We start from the raw sequence: 11,985 nt of genomic DNA, 5'->3' as shown, positions 1-11,985 counted from the left end.
TTTCTTGCAAGGCACAGATTTGGTCTTCAGCATTGATTTGAGGTAAAGGGGAGAAGGAAGTGAAGCATTTGGCCATGATTATCTACCTGCTCCTGATTTTTCTCTTTTCCTTTGGTACATCTCTTCAAATGTCTGGTAAGTCATTTTCCTCTGCAGGTTTGCAAACTCTTTCTCATGCTTTCGCCATGTCCTTGGTGGACAGTAAGTTTACACCTAATTAGAGCATGTGATTTAAAACAGATTTGTTCAACTCTTTGTTGGTATCTGTATAGACATTCTGCTTCCTTAATCCAAATTTCAAGGTGAGGGATGAGTGAAAGAAATATACCAACAGATGTGGGCACAACCTAGACAGTTCTGCTTCTTGAAAGTCAGCCAAATGAATGCATGATCTGAAACTCTTCCAATGAAGGTTAGAATAGCCACAAAATACAGGGCAGAGTCCTGTCAGCATGCACAGAACCACTGCATGATATATGCTTTGGACTTCTGCAACTCATATAGACTATGGCATATCAATCATTGCATTTGGAATCCTATTTGGAAGCTGTCAACTTTAGGAAAGACATTAAAATCTTCTGCCTGTTAGATTTCAGACAATCCTACTGCTGAAAGGAAAAAAATGATGCTACGTCTGCAGCTGTTTCCAGCAGGAAGCTCCCAGCTAGGGAACTCCAGGAGTGCAATGCTATTGCTGGAGTGGCACCAGGGTCTAGCCAACACTTTCTAATCCACTACAGGAGAATAGTTCCTGTACAGGTTTTTGTGTAAGACCAAGCTAGTTCTAACCCATCACCTGCTAACCTTCTCAAGAGCAACTGGAGCAGGAGAGCTGTGCCAGGGGAAACGCCATCTGACATTTTCAGGTCTGCAGCCTTTCAGAGAAACAACACTGAGGCTGTTCACCCACTCCCTGTCAGCTTTAGAATGTGGGAGGAGGGGCTTAGGAAATTCCACTTAACTATTCCACCCCTGACAAGAAACTTTGTGTGGCAGTAAAGCTCTATAGCACAGCAAAGCCAGGTGGATGATGTCGCTATTGCCTAGAGAGGAGCTAAAGGATGCAAGGCGAGCTGTAAAAATGGTCAAGGTTTGGAGCAGGCTAAAGTTGTGGCCCTTTTTTGAAGCTGGTCTTAAGAAACAAAATCCTGTTGTGCAGTGACTTACGTTTCTATTTACAAGTGTAGCTATTAATGGCACTCAGGATACTTGCTTAGCTTAACTGTGCTCAGAACTGAAGTGATGATGCTGCAAGTTGTAGCTTCCCTCCTGAGAAGCTAAAAAATCGAGCTCTGTGAATTAAAACTTTTTGTACAGTTGACAAAAAATGCCAAAATCATTAACCAAAACTGAAACATATCCCACTTGCTTGATGAGCTGAAAACCACAATGTCATTCCAATATAAAAATGTTTGAATTTTGAGTACATAAACCATTTCTTTTCATAGCTCTAAAGTAAAAAGTCATTTTACTTGCAAAGTAAAGCCTGTTTAGCATGCTGTGTGATGGTGGAACTGTGAAGAACTCCTGAAATTGATAAAGGTCTTTTTTTTAAACATCATTTTGAGAACAGCATGCTTTAAGGAGGGATGTGGAGAAGCACAACTTCTTTTGAAAGAGCTTTATTTTCAGCTTCTATGTTGCTTGTGTCTAAAGAACTTCTCGATTAATATATTTCATACTCCTTTCTTTCTCTATAGAACAGACAGTGTTTTTAGGTTGGAGACTGTCAAATAGCAAATAACTGACTTACTTCTTAAGAAATCTCTCCTCAGATGATTGCATTCTCATTTTATTTTATAGAGAGTGGAATATTTTCAATCTATAATGAAGATAGCAAGCTCTGTGCCCAAGCTCAAAACTCTAGTTCGGTCACAACTGCAGCTTGTGATGAACATGATGAGTTTCAAAAGTTCAGGTGGGTCTCTGCCACACAGCTGCTGAGCATGGCTCTCAAGCTCTGCCTGGGAGTGCTCACCAAGAATGATGAGGCTGCCATCACCTTGGAATCCTGTAACAAGACAAATGAGCTCCAGTGGTGGGAGTGTCGAAACGACACACTTGCAACCCATGGCAAGGACTTGTTTCTCAATTATGGCAAAGGGAAGGGGAAGAAAATCAGGTTGTCCAAAGGATCAGGTAAAGGGAGCAGGTGGAAAATCCATGGAACTGCAGACAATGTGTGCTCTCAACGCTATGAGGGTGAGTATAGAAAATGAATCTTTATTTCTAGGTAACTTGACTACCTTTATTTACAAAGCATTCCACCACCTGCTTGTCATATAGCAATCTTTTTCTTAGAGTGATATAAGCAGCAGAGTTAACTACATATAGAAATGCAAGGCAAATATGATTGTGTGTTTCTGCATAGCTCAGAAAGTACAATCCTTTCAAGTGGTAGAATAAAATGGTAAAGGCTTATGATGTAATCATAAGGGATAATGGCAATTCTGTTTGTACAACAAGAGGAAATTTATGTCTGTTTCAAAATATGTCAGATCAATTTGTAGAAGTAGTGATTGTGCTATATTTAAATAGAGTCACTTTTCTTTTGATATACTGTCTGATATACTGTTTGATTATACAATATACTGTCTCTAAGAAGTTAATACCTAGTTAACATAGATGTAATCCACTTTTGTCAGTGTTTCCCTGGTGTTTCTCTAGCCCAGCAAAGGAAAATTAGTGCTTAGTAGCTTAGGCTGAAGTAAGTTCTAACACCCTGACAAAGGAACACTGGAGAGTTAGATCTCCTTTTCCTGCACTATTATCCCTCCTTGGCTATGCAGAGTGCATATCCAGGCTCAAGTGTTCAATAGCTTTTCTACTGTGACTGTGGATGAAATTTTTGCTGTTCTCTACAACAGTTCTAATTGGAAGAAAGTTTGCCATAGTTTTCTTCAGATAGCAGCAAATCAAACTGCACAGAGATGGGAAGGTCACTTCCCAGCAGAGTGACTTGCAAATGTAAGATATAATTTCCTCTCATGAAGACTATTAAAATATACTGATATGTCCTTTCCAAACCTGTTCAACCATACAGGAGGAAGGGAGGGGGTGGGGGGAGAAAGAGGACCTAAATACCATCCAAGGACCGATGTATGCAATGGGAAAAGCTGAGTCAGAAGCAGCTCTGACAGAAGTAGTCCTGATAACAATGAAAAAGATAGAAACTGAGAGTTTGAGAACCAAATAAGGGTTATTTGAGAGTCTGAATATCTTGTAGTGATACCTGATTTGCACAACAGCTTTGGAAGGCTTTGTGGTAATGATGTATTGATGTGTTGAGCTCCTGCACAACTCAGTTGTGTCCAAGGAGAACTGGCTATGAACAGACACTGTGGTGAAGATGTGATGCCAGCTGTCTGATATTGATATGTGTTTCTCTCTGTAGATATCTATACACTGAGAGGAAATGCCTTTGGTGCACCTTGTGTGTTCCCTTTTAAAAGCAATGGTAAATGGTATGCTGAGTGCATCCCTCGGAGTGGCAGTGCAGGCTCTCTCTGGTGTGCAACAACTTCAGATTTTGATAAAGATCAGTTTTTTGGATATTGTCCACTAAAAGGTAACTTATTTATCAAGATTTCAGGAAAGGCATTAAGTAAAAGTTTAACCTGTTTTCATGGTCAAAATCTCCTTGGGATATGCAAGTAGCATTGGATAGCAAGCTGGATTCAGGATGTCCTAGTTCACTGGTGAGCTATACAATGATAAAGTGAGGTATCTGCCCTTCATTCCCGGTGTCTATCCATCACAGATGTGGAATAGTCCTACATTGCTCCCAAGACTGGTACATAAAGGGAGTATTCTGAGGGTTGTCTGGGACTGATGGGGAAAGGAAGAGAAAATCCCTAGGACTGGCAGAGATGAAAGTCAGGGGAAATGAAAGGCAGAAAGAAGTGGAATAGATGAAGGTGAGATATGGGAAAAAGGAGAAGGTGATGTATCATAGGATGGAGTAGAGAACAGGAGAGATGGAGTGAATGGAAGGGTACAGGAAACAGACAGTGACCTTCACTTGTTTTAGGTGCTCCAGCGTTCCTTACACCTACAAATCGCCCAACACAGCTTTCCAACAACTCCAGCACAAATTACTTATCCCTTCACCCCCACTTCACTTCTGATTGATTAGAAACTATAATTTCTGTCATGTTGGGAGATCTGGTAGAAGGGAAGAGGGATCCCAAGGTAAGAAATGGGTGTGGAGACCAAGATTTTCTGTATGGAGAACAGAGAAATGCTTCTGTACAAGTAGACTATATCAGTGAGTGAGTTAATGTGGGCTGAGCTGTGAAAGACATAGGTTATATAAATAAAGAGGGTCAATATATAAAAATTAGGTTTGTAAGGAGAAACAATTCTTTGATTAATGCATTTTTAGTATTGAATAGACAAAGTATATTTGTGGGACAAATCATATGTAAAAAAATAGCAAATCATAGGCAGTTATACTCTGCAATGAAGATTTTATTTCCTGTGTTAGCAATTAAAATTCTCTCATCAGGTTTCTGTTATTGTGTTTTATAGACATCATCCACAACAATCTTTGGAAAACAAATCCTGTGACAGAAACCCACTATCAGATAAACTCAGAGTCACTTTTGACATGGCATCAAGCAAGAAAAAGCTGCCAGCAGCAGAATGCAGAGTTATTAAGTGTCTCAGACCTTCATGAACAAATGTATTTATTAGGTAAAGTAGAAAAAAAACAAATGAGTTAATGCATATGTTTCAAATGTAGGTCAACTCTGAGGGCTTTAACATTGATATTTAGACTCACCTTGTGAAAATAAACCTTTGTTACATTCTTACTTAAGGTTGTTGCTTTCTCTCTCAAAAAAAGTATTAAAATAGTGGAAAAAATCTGTATTAAAAAAGAAGACATCTACTATGACACTTTTTCCAGGCTCTAAAATATTGTTTTCAAGTTTTATTGAGTAACTTCTAAAATCAGAGACATTGAATAACTTCACAGTTTGTTTCTTTTGTGTATTTAGGTCTCACTAGTGACCTAGGCATCAATGCAAAGCTCTGGACTGGTCTTTTCAGTGCACTTGACAGTGGCTGGCAATGGGTTGGGGGCAGTCCTTTCAGATACCTAAACTGGGCTCCAGGTAAGTGCATTTTTCTGAGGTTACAATCAGCACCTGGGCCACAATTATCATTCCCAGATCCCTGTTACTTATTTCCTTTGGTTCCATAGAATTTTCACAGGTTACAGAGGACTGGTAGGATATTACAACAACAGGGATCACACCAGAGAAAGATAATCATTAACTCTGAATTTGCCAGAAGAAGTAGATATTTTATCCAAGAAAATGATTGAAACCAAACATCTTCACCCCACCCTATTTTTCTCCCATCCATCATTTTCTCATCAGGCAGATGATTCAATCCAAACAAAAAAAAACCTATGAAAAACTTCATATAATGAGAATTTAAAGAAAAGAAAAGAAGAAAAATGAAGACAAACATTACATAAAAATGTTTAAAAAGTATTTTCAATTATTCTCAGTTAGGACATTTATCTGATGTGCTGTATCTTAATAAGTTTCCAGTCTTTTCTTAGGATCTAAGTCACCATCTTGCATGTTGCTACATTATGTATTTTCACAACAGTTGTTGTGACCAAGTGGAAATCCAATGGCTGAGCACTCCCATGGAATTAAATACATTTTTAGTGCCCAGTGTTCAACAGTAAAGGATATTGAATCTTTTGCAATGATACCATCTCATAAGGAATTATGTCTTAGATGAACTTTTACAAAGCTTTTCTCTGCAAGTTTCATATGTGAAGAGTCAGCCCTTTTGAACTTGTTGCCCTTCTTGGGCATTATCACTCTAAAGAATAGAGTGACTATTGCAGCTGCAAAAGATTTGAGTGTTCCTTCCTGTGATGAGGAAAAAATTTTTGGTGTTAACTGAGGGATTCTGTGCCTCTTTCCTAAAGGAAATCCCTCTGTGGAATCTGGAAAAATATGTGGGACCTTCCAAGGTAGGAATGGCAGATGGGCAAACCAGGGGTGTGATCAGAAACTGGGATATATCTGCCAAAAGAGAAATTCCTCCTTAGATTCCTCCACTATAGCCTCAGGTAAGTTGGTCCAAAAAATAAGGCAATTTTTGCAGAGAGTTAGAAATATAGTGTGGATAATATATGTGAAATGACAACATATTGTCAAAAGAAAAGGATTAGACTTGTTGACCTGAGTCAGACACTGAGGAGACTTTAATTCTCTGGCTCATTTAAAGATGATGTGTAGATATTGTTCAGCATTTTGAAAAGATCCCAGGGTACTAAAGAAGGTAAGATTCTGTGCTTAGTCATGTTATCCAGACCATGAAATTCTGATGAATAACCTGTGTTCTGAAAAATACATTGCAAATGTATCCTGCTAAAAAATGTGAGGCAGAGTTCATGCTCAATGGAGTTCCCTGTCCACTGGAGGCAGACTAGGTCTTATGTATGTGAAGAAAAGGGTGTGTAGTTACGTCACTTGAGAATTCCCAGCACGTAACTAACTCTGCAGTTGCCCCTTCAACTATGTATATATATATCTATATACTAGTGTATAAGATTATTCTGTCTCAGGGGATGAATGGCACATCATAGTTGGTATCTTGTACATTCTGGATGCATTCAGGCAGAGCACTGGAAATGGTTTCTAACCCTTGTTAACATCCAAATGATGCCTGAATATTTAGGAGAATGCAACTTTGCACAAGTCAAAACCCTGCCCAGGGAGCACTGAACAGTGTGGTTGATCATATGTCAACGCTGGGGCACACTCTCAATCCTGTAGAGTCTCTTGGTAGTTCCCAGCAGAATCAAGATGGAAAAATGTTTTGTGTTCTTTATGATCCTCAGGCTTTTGCTCTTCTTCTCTGCTTGTATGTGGCCCAATATTTCAAATCCATGTCAGTACAGTATCATGTTTTGATAAAATAAAAGCACTGAACAGAAAAGCTCATTAATTGGTTGAAATAATTGTTTTTAGGTGACATAAAGCCTATCAAGTGCCCCAGGGAATGGGTGGGCTATGCAGGTCATTGCTATAGAATTTACAGAACACCCAAAATATGGAGAGAAGCCCAGTCATCCTGTAGAAAAGAAGATGGAGAGCTGGCGAGTATTCATAATGTTGAGGAGTACAGTTTTACAGTCTCTCAGCTTGGTTACAGTGAGTATTCCTGCAGGTCATTATTTTATCTGTATACTACTGCTGTTATTTCTTTAACCACAGTAACCATGATCTTAAATATGTTTCAAAAAGTCCTTTTTCAGTTAAAAGTGAGTGTGAGACATTATTGTTCCTTTTTAAGACATATCCATGCCTACAATTACCTGTGTTCTCAGAGCCAGATGATGAGCTGTGGATTGGTCTAAATGACTTCAGGATTCAAATGTATTTTGAATGGAGTGATGGGACACCTGTGACTTATACCAAGTGGCATCATGGAGAGCCAATCCACACACGGAATAAGGCAGACTGCGTTGTTATGAAGGGAGAGGTAAAAATCCCTTTCCCACCTTCATTCGTACTTCTGTCCTTGGTGCCACTGGAAAGGAAAACATCTGGGACAAAAACATGAAAAAAAGTACAAAAGAGTTCAGGAGTTTGAAGGTTTTTATAAACTTGGTTTAGTACAGAATTGCTCAGTGTGTGCAGAGAGATTGGAGACCAGAGGGTGACGGAGCAGTGGCACAGGCTGCCCAGAGGGGCTGTGGAGGCTCCTTCCTTGGAGCTCTTCAAGACCCACCTGGACATGTTCCTATGCGACCTGATCTAGGTGAACTTGTTTCTGCAGGGGGGTTGGACTGGATGATATCTAAAGATCCCTTCCAACCCCTACCATTCTATGATTCTATGATCTAGGAAGGTGTATAGTAGTGCACTACTATAGTGGATAGTAGTGCATTGTGCTGGGACTTGGTCTGCCCCACAACAGTTATGATCAATCAATTTCAGGCAGGAGATTTAAGTAACTCATCATTCACATTCAACATGGCTGTTGATAGCTACACAGTATTATTTTTTGAGCAGGGATTTCCTTATGTTTCCCCTAAAACAGCTGAAAGGTATGTTTATTAGAGCTACTTTGAAGGCTCATATCACTGGAGGCACAAAAAATCAGGTGCAAAAAACTGTTATCTTACACTCAGCATAAAATGACATTTTTAATACTTTGGAAAAAGATGTAAACAATACATTTTTCATATTTTATGTTTAGTTTATCCAGCACTTCCTTGGTGTTATCATCTGGTTATATGAACATAACAAATACTATGCTGGTAAGAAGAGTGGAACACCATGTTTCCTTCCTGCTCTCATCAGCCACTGAACCTTTAATCTATACAACTCTCATTCTCATATCTCTGGGGAAGTGCAGCCCTTAGGGTCTTTATTGTGTTCCCTATTTGGGGGTTTTGGAGAAAGCAGCAAGGCAAGGAAGAGAGCCACAACAGCCTCAGCCATATGAAGACAGAAGGGTTCTTTTTGAGGATGATGAATCTGTGAGGTCTGGATTTTCTCCAGATTTCACTTCTCTTTGTGGTTTCTTCTTACCATGATCAGGATGGATCCTGGGCTGACAGTGCTTGTGAAACAAAACTTGGATATGTCTGTAAAAGGAAACCTTTGGCAGAAGAATCAGGGGAAGATGAGGTGACTTACCCAGGCTGTGAGAAGGTAAGTGTACAACAAAACCCTCAAAAGGTCATTGAAACTTGCTTTCACCACCATGATTTTGAATATCACAGAAGTAGGTTGTTTTGACTATTCTTGGTGGAGCCTTAGCAAATTGTTATTTTGTATGTACTGATACTTCCCAGACTAATGGGATTTTTTTTTTTCCTTTATTTAACCAAAATGTAGATGGACTTTTTTTCATTCCCTTACATGAGGAAGCACATTCAGCTCTTTGTTTGTGCAGAACTGGTCATTTTGTACATAAAAGCCACACTCTGCAGAGCATGTCGGTCATGTTTTCATACTGTAACTCACTGGTCTTGGGTTGCACACAGTCTTCTCAGCTCAATCGACCACAGGAGGCAGGAATATATTTGAGCCAACTGTTTTGCAGATTGTTTGTAGCCTCCTGCAACAGCTACACTTAAAAAACCAGAGGGCAGAGCAGGGTTTACACAAGGAGCTACAAAGTGTCTGAGTGTGCTTGCCACCATCAAGTCACAACCAGGGCTCATGGCTTGCAAAGACCTCTTGTATGCCTTTTTATGAAGAGGCAAGACACAGAGCTGTAGTAACAAAAGTTATGTTTTATTATCCTCTTTGGTTCTTCTCATGGCTTCTGAGATGAATTTTGACTTGGGGTGTGGTATTAACATGCATCTCTACTGTTGACACTGACAGGGCTGGATGAAGCATGGCTTTTACTGCTACTCTGTGGGACGGTTACCAGCAACATTTTCAGAAGCAAAACGAATCTGTGAAGTAAACAAAGGTTACTTGGCTTCTGTGAGAGACAGGTATGGAAACACGATTCTTACCCTTTTATGTGTACAACCAAAACAGAAGGGCCAAACAGATCCTCAGTCTTGCTTTGCAATTATTCATAGCGTCTAGTGTGAAACCACTTCTTTGCTGCAAAACTGATGTTAGAACTGAAGAGGTATTAAAAAATACATCAGGGGCTTGTATGTCTTTGATACAACCATTCCAGCTCTTGCAGACATACAGCTACACTGTTTTTGACTCCAGGACTTAAGAAATTGAATCAACCCCCTAGGCACTCCAGATGGCCAAATTGTTTTCAAACTTATTGAGTTACAAACAAACAGATAAACATGGAATCAATTCTTTCTTGTGGATTTGAGCCATTCAGCCTTGTACTTGTAACATGTAGATCTGCAAACTTAGACCTTTTAGAATAAAAGTAGACTTGTTTTCCCCAAAGTAACAAGATTGAAAGATGTAGACCTTACTGTGAAGCTCAGTGAAATACTGCAGCACTTATTTAAACAGAATAATGTATATGTGTTAACACAGGTATTGTTTGGCTCATGTTGTTTATTGTGCAGCACAAAGAGAAAATGGAGTCACTCTAAATTCTAGACATTATTTACATTACCAAAATATAAACCAAATATTTATTTATATGACAATTAGAACCATAAAAGTAAGATCATTACCCTTGCCTCAACCCATACTTATAATTTCCCACATATTAACAAATCATATCAACTTTACCAGGTTTACTACAATGAACTGGTTGAAGAAATGAACAAGCCATGACAAAAATGTGACACATACTTATTTTTAACAGATATGAACAAGCTTTTTTGACTTCTGTAATTGGATTCAATCCAGCAAAGTATTTCTGGATTGGTCTCTCAGATGTGGAGGAGCAGGGGACATTCAGGTGGGCCAACGGGGATACGATCACCTTTACTCACTGGAACACAGGAATGCCTGGTACGTGTCATGGGGCCACTGAGATCTCACTCTGGAGACCTAAGACAAAAAGTGGATTAGAAAGTCTTCTGGCATGTGTTCTGGCAGAAAGCCTTCTGGCAGAAAGAGCAGTGCAACTTTCTGTTTGTGCTAAAGGGATTAAATTAGGGGTAGTAGTAACCCTTTCCAGTAGACCACCTGGGACTGTATGTATCTGTTGGTATCATTCACTCTTTGTTGTTTGATGGGTTTCATAAGTCATTCATAGTATAAAGTAAAAGGACTATGATAAAACTTCTCTTTGTGATTTGAAATGTATGTGAGCTACTGTGAGCTATTGATATTCAAACAGAATGGGGACAGGTTACACTTAAGTGTGTGCTTTGAGAAAAAGCAGCCATTTATCAATAAGGTTTAAAAATTTTATGTTTCATGAAGGAAGGGAGTCAGGCTGTGTGGCCATGATAACAGGAACTTCAGCTGGATTATGGGATATTTTGAACTGTGAAGAGACAAATATGTTCCTCTGCAAGCAGCTTGTGGAAGGAGTGACCCCTCCTCCTCCTCCGATGGTGATCCCTCTCTCATTGTGCCCAGAGGGATGGCAATCGGTTTCTCAGAGCAGCTCCTGCTTCAAAGTACGTGTTGAAGTTCTGAATGCAAGTGCTTGCCTTTCCAAATGACAATATGTTTTGTGTATGCATGGAAGTTGGATTTAACCCTGCCTAACTGATAGCTAGTCTGTGTGTAACACGTCTTCAGCTATCTCCAGGCAGCGTGGCTGGGAAGTGCTGTATGTAGGTTGAATCAAAGTTTGGAGTCACAGGTACTCCAAGATGACAGGAAAAGTGAAGTTGCAATAATAAGTTCGATAGATGCCCTCAGTCTTATGGTAGCACAATTAGTGAGTGCTAAAATTAGAGACCAGGAAATGAGAAGAAAGTTAGATACCTAGAATTCTGTTTCTAAATTTCCTTAAAACCCAGCACAGTATGTAATTGTCCACGTTTTATAGATTTTTCAGGGAGGAAGGGAGAAAATGCAAACGTGGTTTGGTGCAAGAGATTTTTGCAGAGCCATCGGAGGAGATCTGGCAAGTGTCCACAGTGAAGAAGAACAAAACCTAATAGCTAACTTGTAAGTATCTGCACAGTCCATTGTGGACTCCCCTCCACCTTTAAAAAAAAATGACCTTTGTGAAAAATACTATGGGTTTCTGATGATCAGTTTCTGCTTTGCAAAGATCACGTATGTCCTTGTAAAGTGGCAGGAGGAAATGGGTAGAAAGAGGTGAGCAAAAGTGTTTCTTGGCAGGTGTCTAGAAAGGTGATACTGTGCATTGAAGTAACCTGAACATAAAGGAAAGTGAAAGAAGGATCATCAAAATTGGTTTTGACTGAGTTTGGTTCAAAGAGATAAAACTGATCTTTTTTAGCTCATTTGTAGTTGATCATTAGAGGAAATATTCTTGAAAGGATAGTTTCCACTGCTTGCTTTCCTTCCTTAGTTAAGGGGGAAAATTAGGAGACTAAGGAAAGCCTGATGTGCTTATAGAAACATTTAACTCAAG

General features: G+C 39.4%; 1 protein-coding gene across 2 annotated transcripts in view; it reads left to right on the top strand.

Moving 5' to 3' along the window:
- LOC104559777 (macrophage mannose receptor 1-like) overlaps nucleotides 1–11,985 on the top strand; it is a 32,438-nt gene continuing 20,453 nt past the window's right edge. For both annotated transcript variants that reach the window (XM_061996181.1, XM_061996180.1), the window contains exons 1-13: nucleotides 1–135; nucleotides 1,804–2,202; nucleotides 3,395–3,568; nucleotides 4,531–4,695; nucleotides 5,001–5,117; nucleotides 5,954–6,097; nucleotides 7,002–7,184; nucleotides 7,361–7,515; nucleotides 8,580–8,693; nucleotides 9,375–9,490; nucleotides 10,288–10,436; nucleotides 10,854–11,053; nucleotides 11,431–11,552. In XM_061996181.1, coding sequence (XP_061852165.1) covers nucleotides 75–135; nucleotides 1,804–2,202; nucleotides 3,395–3,568; nucleotides 4,531–4,695; nucleotides 5,001–5,117; nucleotides 5,954–6,097; nucleotides 7,002–7,184; nucleotides 7,361–7,515; nucleotides 8,580–8,693; nucleotides 9,375–9,490; nucleotides 10,288–10,436; nucleotides 10,854–11,053; nucleotides 11,431–11,552 — 2,099 coding nt within the window. In that variant the 5' untranslated portion in view covers nucleotides 1–74. The remainder of the gene's footprint in view (nucleotides 136–1,803; nucleotides 2,203–3,394; nucleotides 3,569–4,530; nucleotides 4,696–5,000; nucleotides 5,118–5,953; nucleotides 6,098–7,001; nucleotides 7,185–7,360; nucleotides 7,516–8,579; nucleotides 8,694–9,374; nucleotides 9,491–10,287; nucleotides 10,437–10,853; nucleotides 11,054–11,430; nucleotides 11,553–11,985) is intronic.

Source organism: Colius striatus, chromosome 5, assembly GCF_028858725.1.
Source record: "Colius striatus isolate bColStr4 chromosome 5, bColStr4.1.hap1, whole genome shotgun sequence".
Classification (NCBI taxonomy): Eukaryota; Metazoa; Chordata; class Aves; order Coliiformes; family Coliidae; genus Colius; species Colius striatus.
Note: the sequence above shows the minus strand (reverse complement) of the source record. Positions and strands in the feature narration are given on the sequence as shown.